At 29.4% G+C, this 15,690-nt stretch overlaps 1 protein-coding gene across 1 annotated transcript; it reads right to left on the bottom strand.

Annotated features, from left to right (window-relative positions):
• Positions 1–359: 359 nt before the first annotated feature.
• Positions 360–1,526, bottom strand: LOC135924224 (uncharacterized). Its single transcript, XM_065459276.1, has one exon. It carries the CDS (start codon positions 1,524–1,526, stop codon positions 360–362), a length of 1,167 nt encoding a protein of 388 aa, XP_065315348.1.
• Between the last annotated feature and the right edge of the window lie 14,164 nt (positions 1,527–15,690).

Raw genomic sequence — 15,690 nt, 5'->3', positions numbered from 1 at the left:
TTGTTAAGTATTGAGAGTTTATGTTAAGTTTGCATGAAAGAGTCTCTTCCTTGTTTGTTGTTCGGTGTGCCAAAATATTGTATGTCCTGTAGATCTTATATGTTCTGTGCCAAAGGTATTTGGGTTCGTCAGATTTATTGCATTATTATTATAGCCAGTTTATCTTCTCATTGCCTGTTATACAGCTAATATTTTCGTAATTGTTATCGTTATCGCCGCCGATATCGTGTGTCCAGAAAGGAAGGTCGTGGGTTATTAAAGGAAGTTAAGTTATGTTGTTGTTGTTCAGGTTATTATCATTATCAAATACACTTATTCCATTTATTGCAAGAACGTAAAGGTGAAGAACGATTGCGGTATTAATTTAGGCCATATTTTAGCATGTATTGTAAATGTTCCTTTAGGTGTTTCTTGTTTTTGCTAAGTGCCATGAAATCTGCAAACGAGAGGTTAATCAGGTCCATATCTTTCAGACATTTCGCCAACCAATAGTATTTAGGGGTTTTCTTCCTACCGTCAAGGCACCATTTCAAGGACGAGAATATCATATTTTCCTGCGAGTGTCTTAAGCTATGGCCTAGTAATTCTAGTCTCCTCATGGGTATGAGACGATTGATTGATAAGATGTCGCTTCTATTCCAGAGCGTTGTATTTGATGTGTTGTATGGGTAATACGTTTTGGTGATTCTTCTAAGGCATTTGTTTATAAAAGTCTGAATTGTGCTGATGTTACTTTTTGAGTCTTGCCAAGTCTCCAGGCCGTAGGTAAAAATGGGTACAATTAGGGGCTTGAAGAGTATTATTTTTAAATTAGTTGATATTTGGTTGGATGACCATAATTTCGACAGTTGATGATAGCGGAGTCTAGCATTATTCGTTCTCGATTTCGTATCTAAAAAGGTAAGGCCTAATGACGTTATCCTGGTTCCTAGGTATTTAAAATCTGACACTAATTCTATCGTATTACCCTCATAGTTAAAGGGGTTTAAGTGACTCGCATCAGTATTTGAGGTGATTAGTTTGGTTTTTGTGTAGTTTACTCTTAGACCATATCCATCACAGTTGTTGACAAATAATGATAAAATATTTCTTAATTTGTATTCTGAGTTGGCTAGAATACATACGTCGTCAGCATAACATAGAAAGTTTAAAGAGTTGTGCATATCATTGAGGTGTTGTTGCTCACTGTAATATGTGTTGAGTGCATATTCCTGTTTAAAGGATTTATTTAGGATATCATTCATTATTACATTAAAAATTATCGGTGAAAGGATGCATCCTTGTTTGAGGCCTCTATTTGCTTTAAAAGGTTGCGACTTCATATTTAAATGCTGAGGAACTACGCTATGATTGTCGTCAATTATCTTAATTAACGCTATCAGATGTTTATCTATTCCAATGTTTTCCAGCAAGGGCCATATCTTATTCTGAATTATGGAGTCAAAGGCTTGACTTAAATCAATCATCAGGGCAAAGATGGGGGATTTATGCATTCTGGCCTTTTCCAGAATGACCTTAAGTGCCATGGTCAACTCCGTAGTATTTCTGCCCTTCCAGTTTTAAAGCAGTCTTTGTATTTTTCTTTGCCAACAAATTCACAGAATGACAATCAATAATTCTTAGAAATTATATAATATTTCGTATTATTTATAGAAGGTTAATATTTGCTATAATAATGTTAATATCTAATTATATCAATTTTGTAAAGGCAATTAATCTGTGCAATATATTTCAACAGAATCTTATCTTATCTTATCTAGCACGTAGGTCATAGACCTGCTCAAAATGAGCGAACGTGAATTTATGAAGGCCCACTCTTCATAAAATTATGCCGATTTTTTTCTCAAGGATACCAACAAACTTTGTACCCAGTTGTAGTTTAACTAAATGAGTGGAACTTACCCTTTCCGATATTGTAATAGTAATTTAATAGTTATTTTTATAAAGGAATATAAATCTTATTTGTTTTTTATTCTTGAATAACCATTTTCATGATAAAGAGTGAGTTAAGAATATTTGAATCCATAGACATCAAAATTCCATTTCATTTGTTAAGTCATATTCTTCCAAAAAATGAACCGGAAAATCTTCGCTTGGATTTTATTCAGAATTCTGATATAACTTTATTATCTTATCTTATCTAGCACGTTGGTCAAAGATCTGCCCAAAATGAGCAAACGTGAATAATATGAAGGCCTACTCTTCATATAATTTAGCCGATTATAGGCGTAGCCAGGGGGGGGCAAGGAGATATTCCCACCTCTCAGAAATTTATCACTTTTTGTGAATATCATTTTAAGCTTATAAAAAATATCCCACTTTGTCCTCCCCCCACTCACTGACCCACAAAAATGTATGTATATATCTTAAACAACAATTTGAAAGAAAGAATGTAAAAGTTAATATTTTTTTATAAAACTATTCATCATAATTTATACATTTTTAAAAAAGTGAACCAAAAATGCTTTATAAGAAATAGAATATAAGCCAAAGATAAGTCTTAGACAAAAGTGATTATAATAATAATAGATCTGTTGATAGATTGATTTTTTATTTAACTTAAATTGTTTTTATAGCCTTTAACTATATATTTCGTTTAAATTGTTTTTTTATAATATATATATATATATATACCTTATTTTATATTTATTTAGAAGTATCATTTTAGTTTTAGAATAAAATTATTATAAATTAAAATCTCCACCATTATCATTCACCACTGTTATCGCCTATATAACATGGTGCCCCGGCCCCGGAATGATAGCTCACAATGATATATAAATAAATCTCATATATATTGTGTATATGCCGATCAACTGGGAAGGAGAATTACTAAACTTAATATCAAACTAGACTAATCTATCATGGATGATGGAGTTGTTATAAATGGAAAAAATTATTAAAATTGGGTATATGAACTTACAAGAACCGATATGATAGTTAGACAATATGTTATGAATTCTATGTAGTAAAACCAATGATGATTTATAAAATATTCTAAATCCACTTAAAAAACAAAAAAGTTATTATAAAATTCCAATATAACTTAATAAAATAATTTAATAAAAAATTTAAATATAAATTAGTCATAATGGACATATATGAATACTTAGATAACCTTAGAAAATATTTACTTAATAATGAATTAACAGTTAAATTTCTTGATGACCTACCCATTGATATTTTTCGTATTTTTGATTTCTGGGATTATGACCAAATGTGGGAATTAACTGAATTACATAAAGATAAATTCTTAGCTATAATTAAAAAATATTATGTAGATAAACCACATTTAATTAAATTCCCGGATCATTATAGATTTCATATTTACAAAATTCAGTCTAAAAAAATATATAATACTAGGGACATAGGTTATTATAATAATAATAGAAATAAAAATTATAACAAAAGAAATTATAATGATTATAAACCTAATGAGCATTTTAAAAACAACTTTGGACGAAACGTTGTTAAAAGATATGATATTAATTATAATAAAAAGCAATAAAAATAATTTTAGATATTATGAAAATTGTAATTGTAGAGACTACAGTAATTTTAACTTTAGATGTCATAACTGTGAATCCCATGATAAGAAAAATGTTTATAATAAAAAAAAATATAAATCTAATAATGAGGAGTATTATGAAAATAGAAAATTAGACAATAAATATGGTAAAGAAACACATTATAATAAAAGAAATAATCATTGTAACAAAAAATTGAAAAATATTGAATTAGAACCAAATATTCAAAATGAAAGAGATTCTTATAAACTAAAAGAGATAAATTATATAATTAAATTTGAAATATTCGTGATTATAGAAAATAAGGAAATAAACATTAAAGAAAACAATGGAACAAAGATTAAAGAAAAAAATAAAATTAAAAAAATTAAAAAAACTCTTATAAGTGACACCAAATGCGATATAAAAAAATTGAGACTTATAAATTTGAAGACAATTAAAAGTATCACTAAGAGAAGTCATATAAAAACTAAACGTCTTCATCCTAGAATAATACTCAAGGATGTGATGAAGAGATCTTTTTCTAAATATTTGAGGCTCAAAAAATTATTTTTTACTAGAAGCAATCTTATGAATAATTATTATTTCAAAATACTTTTTAAATTAAAAAATAAGGGCATAAAGTTTAAATTTCTGAAGAGAGAGATGGATGTACAGCAGGGGCGTCGCTAGCCTTTACAATCTCAGGAAGCTCAACTAAAAAATTTTATGGGGGCCTTGGCCCCCCATACTTTCGTCCGGCCTTCGGGGTTTATATTAATATATTATATTTTTTTTAAATTTACTAACTCTAAATAATTATTCTGAATGTCATTTATTATAATATTTTCGATTGTAGATATAAAAAAATTTTGCACCTAAAGAATTATAAATGATAAAAAAGGTTAATTAATTCATATATATATATGCCTCAATTGATAATGGTTTTTGAAAACTACATAATAATATAATATTAGCAACTTACATTGACAAAAGGTCATGAAACTAATATAACTCATTATTACCATTTTAGACAATGTTTATAGAATGGACTAATAAGAAAAAATTTATATACCTTACCAAATCAATATAAACGACCAATCCAAATCATAAAACTATATGGTGGTTAGAGCTTCCTCTTAGATGACATGATGGAGCTAGATTAGTAATCGAGAAAATTTTTGTATGATATTAAATTTCTAAAAGATTATCTTCCATTTTTAATGATATATAAACGACTACACAGTTGACCATTATTGTTTATCTAAAATATGCGATCATATCATATGCTCTCAGCAGCTGTAGTAATAATCTTAAATTACATAGCCACACAAATAATAGATGCTGGTTAATTTGCAGTCCTAGCCATGAAACTCACGATGGTAACCCATTCAGAATATATTCTGTTAGATAAATTGATAAAACAAAAACACTAAAAACCTTTAGAAGAAATTATGCAAATATATTGAAGCCTCGAGTTATTTACACGGCAAAAATGCCATATTAGAAATGAAACATTTTGTAACTACAAAATAAGAACCAGAGTGATATCATAAAAGCAATTAAGATTTTATATATTATTGTCGCACCATCTCTAGTTGGTATTGGTATATTATATCTTAAAATAATAGTAGTTTGTAATAATATTAAAAATATATTCGTATTAAAAATTTAACTCAAATCTATATTCAGAAGAAGAAGAAAATAGCTTTCTAAAAACACGTAAAAAGGAAAAGAAAAGATATCTAATTTATTACATCCATTGTGGGATGAATAATAATACGCTATATTTTAATTATATTGTAAATAAATAGATGGCGTTAAATATTTATAAGCAAATTGTTACTTATATTAATTATCAAAAGCATTTATTAGTAAAATTTTTAAAATATTAACTGTAATATATTATATAACTGTCAGATACGTCTGTAAAAGTGGCATTTTACCTAATATTTTATAAAAAATTATATATAATAGAGGATTATAAACTATATGTCTACTTACTTTTTATAAAGAAATCTCTTATACTTATTTGGATTTGGACCTTGAAAATAATTTTAGGAAGGGACATGATAATTAAATTTAAAAATCAATAATATAGTTGATTAGTGATTTTGAACTCGGCGAAAATATTAAATTATGAATCAATTAATAAATGATTATATTTATTTAATTAGGGTTATATAATAATTTAAATAATAAAAGTCAATTGTGCTTCAACTGTTAATGCTAAATTAATATTTAGTGAGTTCCCAGGATATGCCAATCCCCGCTAATGATCGAGTTATCTTGCCGAAACAACTATTTCTTATAGGTTAGGAAGCGTTTGAGGCAGTGGCGTCACTATGGGAGGGTCGCAGGGGCTCGAGTCCCCTGAAAAATGTGAATATCCCCCTGAAGCAAAAAAAAAAATTTTAATGGAATCTTAACCCCTTGAACTAAAAATAAATTTTTTTGATTGCCCCCTGAACGATTTCTTTTATAATTATTAAGTAATATATAGATTTAATTTCCTTATTTAAAAGTTAATAAGACTCTCTAAATATTTATTAAATGAATACTATTTTAAATATTAGATTAGATTAATACATATAAATTATATTTTCACTATGTCAGCTTGCAATCGAATTTTGTGTTAAAAATAGAATATTAATATAACCCACTAAATATTAATTTAACATTAACAGTTGAAGCTTAATTGACTATTATTACTTAAATTATTATATTACCCTAATTAAATAAATATAATCATTTATTAATTTAAAACTAAAAAAATTAATATTGTAATTAGCCGAGTTCAAAATGATTAATCAACTGTATATTTATTTTTAAATTTTATTATAATACCTATTCCTAAAAATATTTTCAAGGTCCAAATAAGTATAAGAGATATAGTAAGTAATTAGACATATAGTCTATAATCCTCTATTATATACAGTTGTTTATAAAATAATAGATAAAATGCCACTTTTATAGACGTATTTGACAGTTATATAATATATTTCAGTTAATATTATCATAAATTATACTAATAAATGCTTTTAATAATAAATATAGTAATAATTTGCATATAAGTATTTAACGCAATCTATTTAGTTTTAAATAATTTTAAAAATTAAACATTTTATTATTCATCCTACATTAGATGTTATAAATTTAATATATTTTCTTCTCTTAGGAAAGCTATTTTTTTCTTTTCCGAAAAACAGTTTTGAGTAAAATTTTTAATACAAGTATATTTTTGATATTATTACAAACTACTATTATTTTAAGATATAATATACCAACTAGAGGTGGTGCGACAATATATAAAATATTAATAGTTTCATTATATCCTTCTGGTCCTTATTTTATAGTTAGAAAATATTTTATTTATAATATGGCCCTTGCCATATAAATAACTCCAGGCTTCAATATATTTGCATAATTATTTCTTCCAAAGATTTTTAGTGTTTTTATTTTATCCATTTATTCAACATAATAAATTCTGATGTTAGTTTACACTGTGAGTGTCATGGCGATTACTGCAAATTAACCAGTATCTATTATTTGTGTTGCTATGTAATTTAAGATTATTACTACAGCTGCTGAGAGCATATTTTAGATAAACAATTGTTGATTTAAGAGGTCAGAAGTTTGAGGTAGAAGGTAGTTGATCGGAAGAAGATTGAGGGAGCCAGAAGTTGGATGTAGGGGAATGTTGGTAAGAGGAATTGGTTATATGATGTGTATGAGGTCGCAACACTATATGGGAGTGCTGATTTTGGAGGCCAAAATTTAGAGGGTCGTTGAGGTTGATATTGCAGAGAGAGTTGATAAGTTGATGGATTAGAATAGTCAGGAGGAGACATTGTTTTTAAATCAGTTGAAATATTATTTGATGAATGAGAAATTTCCTTTACACTATAGAATTTGATAAAGTGGGATATCCAAATTTCTATTTGCTCTATGGGGTCTGTAATTGTTTTGGTATCATGCCTGAGTTTGAAATAATGCTCTTTCTTGAATGACGTAAAGGATTTCAATAATTTGAAAGCTTTATATAAATCAATTGTATTAAAAGAATTATTTATTTCTGTAGCCCGATCTTTGAGATACTTCCTCTTATCTCTTCGAAGTTTGTGGCTAATATCTTCGAGAATATACTTAGCTCTATTCTTCCTATAATGTCCTGTCCCCACAAGGTTTGTAATCAACTTTTTTGATTCAGTTGAGATTCAATCCGGGTAACTAACTTTAACGGAAAGGAATAATGAAAATATCTCGAGTATTTTCCTATAGTGTGTTGTAGGGTAAGGTGTCGACTGAGTCCTTTAAACTTACGAACTTTTCTCTAATTTGTTCTATATATTCTTCCTTTCTATTTTGATCCTCTAAGGCCATGATATCTAACTTGGGACGTTTTCTATTTAACTTTCAATACTTTTTTTTCTCTAATACCAGATTTTAGGGTCTATATCATATAACAAATTCGGAGTTTGTGATCTGAATTGAACATAACTTGGTGAAGTACTTTAATATTTTTTATCCAACCGATCGGCCTAGAACAAATGAAATAGACAATTTGACACCATGTATTGTATGATTGGCTATAATATGTATATATTTCTCTATCATCAGAGTATTCAAAAAAGGTATTCGTGACCAGGGTTGCCATGTCTCTCCCCATCAGCGGGAGACTCCCCCAATTTTTTAGTTTACACGCAGACATCTCTCCCGCAAAACTACCGAAATTGGAAATCTTCCCTCAATTTTTTAATTTCTCCCGCAATTTTTTAATTTCTCCCGCAATTTTTTCTTTTAGTATTTTAACGTTTTTAATATATAAATAATAATTTTGAAAGACATTAATTGATTATTTTTATATTTTTAAAATAAATTTTAAATATTTATTTGAAAAACATGTCTAGTTTGTAAATTTATTTCTATCCTGTTTTATTTTTATCCAATAATAAATCAACATCATTTCATTCATATAAGTCAGTACAGGGGAGTATATCAACATCGATTGCAATACAAATTCTCAAAAATAATAAATAATACAGTTGCAGCGGAAATCGTATACATCTATCATGTAGTTTAACATTCACAGAGCTATATCATCACAATGTGGGTCGAATCTTTTTCTTATGATATTTAACGATTTCAATATAAGTGCAAACCTTACTTGTGGTAGAACAAAAATGAGCAAGGCTATCACAAGTGTTTTAGTACCTGAATCCTAGAGGTCAATTCTAGACGATTTGAAAGATGGGCATCCATATGCAATTCTAACAGATGCACCTAATAAGGGAAATATCAAAACATTTCCCTCGATCCTTCGCTATTTCAACAAGATTAAGAACATTTCAATAAAACTGTTAAAATTTTTTCCTCGGATAGTGAAAAATACAACGATGTAGATAGCCACATAATGGTAAATATAGCTGATTTAGGGTTATCAATGATTTGCATGTCAGCTTTCTGCGCTGATAATGCCTCTGTATATTTTGGCAAAAACCAAAGTTACCTAATTGAGGCAGCACATTAATGAATTAATACCAATTGGCTGTATATGACATATACTACATAATTCTTGCAAGAAGGCAATAAATGTAGTATCTATGGATGTCGAAATAATTGTGATGAAATGTTTTAACGAATTCATCAATTAAAAGAGTTATTGAATTAAAAGATTTGGTGAAGTGGTCTGACTTGGAATGGTGTGAGTTGTTGCGATATATACCTATCAGGTGGTTGTCATTTATACCTGCCATCGATAGAATTTTAAAATTTTACGAACCATTAAAAAAATACTTCTTAAATAGATTTTAAAAGCTGTCCAAAATTTTGAAAAATTTTTTCGAGTATGAAATGGCAGCATATTTGGGATTAGTTTCACATGTAGGAAATCTACTTCCTGCTGTTAATATTCAGTTACAATCAGAATATTCTTTATTAAAAAAGATTTACAAAATCATGCTACAGCTATGTTCATCTCTACAGTTAAAAATTGATAATAAATTTTATGGTGCAATTGCTAAAAATATTATATTCAAATGTTCAAATAATACTCTAATTAATACATTTTTAAATGAAGCAGATATTTTTATTAAGACAATTTTAGAATATTTATAATCAAAATTTGATTTTAACTCTATTTGCAAATGTATAAATATTATGATCTTGGAACAGAAACCATCATTTGGTTTTTATAATTTAATAAATATATTAAAAATACCGAAAGACATTGATGTCTTGTTTGAGGAAATAGTAATTCTCTCTATTTTTTATGATTCGCCAAAATACTTAAAGTTAGATGGTCTAAAAGCAGAGGATAAATGAGTAGAATTTTAGAATTTTTTCGTAATAACGATAAATCCCCATGATTGGGAAAAATATGCGAGTATGTCTTCTCCTTACCTCATTCTAATGCCTCATCCGAGCGCATTTTTAGCCTGATGAGGACTGCCTGGAAAAAGGAGAGAAATCGGATTGCTTTAAAAACATTTGAGGTCGAGTTAATGGTTAAACAAATATATAATATGTCATGCCAGGAATTTTATAAATATCTCAATTACGACGGTAAACATTTAGTTCTATTATTTAAATCTCAAATAAAATATAATTAAGTTTTAGCAATGGCGCCATAAAATTTATTGTCAATTTTTAACTGTAAAGATGTACACATTTGCAGCATAATTTTGTGAATCTTTGTTAAGATTCTTCTGATTGCAACTACACATTAACAGCATGTAGTAGATTTCCTACATGTGAAATCATTTCTAAATATATCTCTGCCATTCATTATTTAAAAAAATTTTCAAAATGTTAGGACAGCTTTTATAATCTTTATTTAAGAAATATTTTTTCAAAGGTTTTTAAAATTTTAAAATTCTATCTAAGGCGGGTATTAGGAACATATCGCAACCAACATTGTGCTGATTCAATTCTGTAAATACAGTCTGTTTTTACCAAATTCACTGAGGCATTATCAAATCAGAAAGCTGACATTAAATTTATTGATAATCTCGAATCTGCAATATTTACCATTATATGGTTAGTCTTTGAATTTTTCACTATTTGAGGGGAAAAAATTTAATAGTTTTATTGAAACGACCTTAATTTTGTTGAAATAGCCGAGGATCCTTATTAGATGCATCTGTTAGAAGTATATGTATGCCCATCTTTCAAATCGTCAAGAATTGACTTCCTGGATTTAGGTCCTAAAACATTGATGATAGCCTTGCTCATTTTTGTTCTACAAGTATAGTTTTCATTTATATTAGAGTCGTTAAATATTATGGGAAAAAGATTCTACCAACATTGTGATGATAAGTATCTCTGTAAATGTTGTACTACAAGATAAGTGATTACAATTGCCGCAACTGTAGTTGCATCTGTATTATTTCTTATTTTTGGAGTACCTTATTATATATTTAAACGTGATACGTGATAATTAAGCGCCTACTATCCCTATAATGTTATACACACACACGGTAGATTTCCAATTGCGGATGTTTTGCTGGGGTCATTCGCATAAAATATATTTTTTACATTGTAAAATTAAAAATTTTTTATCTTATATTTAAAAATGATCATTGGTTTTTTTTTATAAATTAATATATTTTAATAAATCAAGATGTTATTTTAATTTGAAAAATAGTTCCGACTATATATTTATATAAAATAATTATAAAAAATAATAACCGGATCAATTCAAAATCCCGGCCCGGCCCGCAAAAATTTTTTTTTAGCAATTTTTATATTTCTACCGCAATTTTCATATTTCTCCCGCATAATACCAAATTTCTCCCGTAATTTGAAAATTTTGACCTGGCAACCCTGTTCGTGACACGAAGATCTAACAACGGTAAAAATAAATGGGCGAGAAATTCAAAAAAAATGGAGCTTATAGCATTAGTAGTGCTTTGGGTACGCTAGTACTACTATTAAAAAAGATTTAAAAAGCAAATAAGCTAAAATAGCTCTCAAAATAGCCCCTATAAATTTTAAGCGAGAGAATTTATAATTGAATATACGGTAACCAAAATATTGCAATTTAATCATTCTCGATATATATAAGTTTCATAAATAGCTGACTTTTTTTTTGATCTTTGAGCCTCTATTAATTTAATTGATTATAAAAAATCTTGTGTCAGTAAGATGGGCAAATTTTATTTAAAAGATATGATTAGTTTTATTGAAAAGTATGTTAAACATGATATTTGATAAATAGGTATCTAATAATCTCATTTTTTTTAGCTTTACATTGATAATAATATACTTATATATTAATATTAAAAAATTCTATTCCACTTTCCATTTACATAACATTAAATCTTATAATATATTGTAATTATATATCAAATAATGAATTAATGTGAAGAATTGCATTTTCATAGTAAAATAATATATATAAATATCAAACATTGAAGCTCAGCATACACATATAATCTCATCAAATAATCACACAAATGAAGAAAATATAATCTTTTATCAATATTAAATGTTGAACAAATAAATATAGTTGATAAAGAACTCAACAGATGGATTCCAGACAACATAAATGTGCTCGTGAAGATGTACGTTGGGCGATTCTTTAATTTCAGTGGTTAAAGAAGATGGGAGTCTCATGCTATATGCCGACTTTAAAGACAGAGTCAATTCTGCATTAGAAAATTTCATATAATACCAAGTGAATGTTCATTCTCATATAACACAGGAATAAAATGGGATTTACTGAAACCAGTCATAGATAAAGATAAGATAACGACAATAATAGAAACACATAGTAGAATAATAAACAAAGGAGGAGATAAAGAATGGTATAAACAATTTTTTGAAAACGTATAAAGGGATTGTTATAGAAAAAGAAAGTGATTGAATCATCACAGGATATAAAACAAGAAGACTTATTAAATAAGGAAAAAAACATGCGAGATAGAAGATTGTGCTACAAACAACGAACCAATAAGGATTTTTTTTTAAAGAGGGAAGAGATGTAGAGGTGAATGAAAATAAAAGCATATCACGACCAACAAAAGAAAGACGTTTACCTATTCATTTTAAAGATTATTTAATGAACATTTTTTTTTCTTTTTAGCTTTCATTTTTTCTGGTGGTAAGCTCCTTCGACATCTCTCTCCACTTTATGTTATTCATACAATCTCTTTTATCTAATTTATACTTCTTTATATTGGCTCTAACTTTATGGTCTCATTGAAGTTTTGGCCCTCCTCTTTTACGTTTGCCCATCACTTCCAAATTCTCAACCTTATTTTCTATGTAGTTCATAGGCCTTCTCATTGTGTGCCCATACCACCTAAGTTTGTTCACCATTAACTTAGTCTTAATGAGCACTATCTTTAAACTACTTAGTATTCTTGTACTGCGCACCTTATCCTTTCTTGTTACCCCAGCAATTATCCTCAGCATTCTCATCTCCATAGTTTGTAGACTTCTCTCGTCTGATTCCTTGCATGTTTCCGAACTATATAGAATAGTTGGTTGTACTATGGAACTGTAAATTTTTACCTTTAATTTGTGTGGGATTCTTTTGTCAAATAGCACTCCAGATAAAGGTCTCCACTTTAACCACCCTTGATTAATTTTACTCTTTACCTCTTTTTCTATTGTACCGTTTGTTTGTTTAGTGGAGCCCAAATATTTGCAACTTTCCATTGCCGATATCTGCCATTCATTTATATCAATGCTCTCTGTTTCATCTCCTCCTATCATCATGTACTCCGTCTTTTCTCTATTTACTTTTAGTCCGTGCTTTTCTAGGATATTTATCCAGCTCACTAATCTTTCTTTCATTAATCACAATATATTCTGCAAATATCATATTCCACGGGAGTGTTTGAGGTATAGACTGTGCTAATACATCTATTACTGGTATGAAGAGAAGTGAGCTGAGAGCCGACCCTTGGTGAACTCCCTTGGCTATTGTGAAGCCTGTTGAAGGTTGTGCTACGGATCATTGTTGTATGGCCCATATTTATATCCTGTATTACTTTTATATATTTTTCGGGAAACTTTTTGTGGCGTAGCGCCCACCACATAAGTTTTCATGGGATTCTATCGAAGGTCTTTTCTAGATCGAGAAAGAGCTTTCTTTTCCCTGTATTTTTCACTTAATTGCGTGGATAGCATCAGTTGTTGATCTTCCAGGCATAAAGCCAAACTGAGTCTCTCTTATTTCGATTATGTCTCTTAATCTTTTTTTCTATTATTTTTTCTTATAGTTTTAGACAGTGTGACATTAGTTTTATGCCCCTGTAATTTTGACAATTGTGTGGATCCCCTTTATTTTTGAAGATAGGAACTAGATAGCTCTGCCTCCATTTTTGAGGGATCTCTTGATTTCCCAGTATTTTATTGTATAGATTTGTGAGGAAATATATTCCATCATCTCCTAGTGCTTTAAGGCTTTCTATTGGAATATCATCTGGACCCCTAGCTTTATAGTTTTTCATATGCTTGAGGCATATGATTATCTATTGTTCTGTTATTGGTGGTATAAGGTTTTGACATGGGGAGTGTTCGTCTAGATGTAGTATGTGGGGATTAAAGTTGAGAAGCTTCTGAAAATATTCTTTCCATCTATTCATTATTTCATTTTTTTTTATTATCAATTTCCCATCTTTATTTTTGATTACTTTCGGAGCTCCGTTTATATCCCTAGAATTCTTTTCTCGCTGTTTAGCTAATCTGTTTATTTTATTTTGCCCTTCTTTGGTATGTAGTTCTTCATACATGTCATCGTATATCATAGATTTGGCCCTAACCACCGCCTTTGTAGCTATTCTTTTGGATTTTTTGTATCTTGTCTTGTCATCTGGGTTTTTGGATTTGAACCATATTTTATAAAGAGCTTTTTTCTCCTGTATAGTGATTTGTACCTCTTCATTCCACCACTGTATGATTTGTTACCTCCCCTTGTCAAGCCTAGTGTCGATTTGATGAAAGGTCTGTCCACATTTTTTCACTGACTTGTGAGGAATCTAATGTTACAATGTTTGAATTAATTGCAAAGCATCTGTCATTGTTTCTAATTTACCCCATTTGATGTGGTTCAAGTTTTATCTTATTATGAGTGGATTTATTTGAGATGTTTAAATCCATGACTAGTAGCTTGTGTTGCGCGGCTATATCTTCTCCTGTGATGACTTTGCAGTCTATTACATCTTTTAATCTTCTACGAGAGATTAGCATGTAATCTATCTGTGTTTTCCTTGTACCACTTTCATATGTTATTAAATGACTGTCTTTTTTCCTATAGTAGGTGTTGGTTAAGGCAAGGTCGAAGGCTTGCACAAATTTCAGTACATGCTCTCCTTCATCATTCCTTTCTCCGTATCAAAAACCACCATGATGCCTTTTGTAGCTATCTCTTACTTTTCCCATATGCGCATTTAAGTCACCACCTATTATGACTAGGTCATCCTTAGGGATTTCCATTACAGCTTCATCAAGGGTAGCTCTAAAGTCATCTTTCTCTTCTTCCTTGCAACCCGTTTGAGGAGCATATACTGAAAGGATGTGTAGTATTGATTGACTAATGCAGAGTTTTATCTTCATTAGTCTATCAGAGATCTTGTTGACTTCTACTACTGAGGAGATTAGATCTTGACTGAGGATGATCTCGACACCGTTCCTATTGCTAACAATTCCATTATAGTACAATTTATACCCATCTCCAATCATTAAAGTCTTCTGACCTTTCCATTACGTCTCTTGTATGCACGCTATATCAACTTTTCTCTTGTTCAACATTGATGCCAATTCTCTCGTTTTACCTTTAAGATCCCAATATTCAAACTTGCTAACCTTGTCTTTTTTGCTTTGACCTTTATTTTACTTTTCGCAGGATGGAGGTCTACACCCTGCACGTCGCTTGGAGGGATCGCCCTAGCTTTCATATTCATATTTTCATTTGTTTCCTTCACTTTGTTTATTGGACAAGTATCCTTAGCACCCGGCTGTCCAGGCCTGTCGGTGACCGGGGTGTCATCTCTAAGCTCCGAGATTCATCTTACCAGATGTCTTTACACATCAGTCATCGAAGAAAAACCTGAATTTTTTATGCTCCTTACCATGATTGAACCTGCGTCCTCCAGTTTCTAAGCATACATCATAACCCATTAGGCCACCCCAGGGATAAAGATTACTTAATAAACATAAATGAATATAAAAATTA

Source organism: Gordionus sp. m RMFG-2023, chromosome 2, assembly GCF_954871325.1.
Source record: "Gordionus sp. m RMFG-2023 chromosome 2, tfGorSpeb1-WG-v2, whole genome shotgun sequence".
Taxonomy (NCBI): domain Eukaryota; kingdom Metazoa; phylum Nematomorpha; class Gordioida; order Chordodea; family Parachordodidae; genus Gordionus; species Gordionus sp. m RMFG-2023.
Note: the sequence above shows the minus strand (reverse complement) of the source record. Positions and strands in the feature narration are given on the sequence as shown.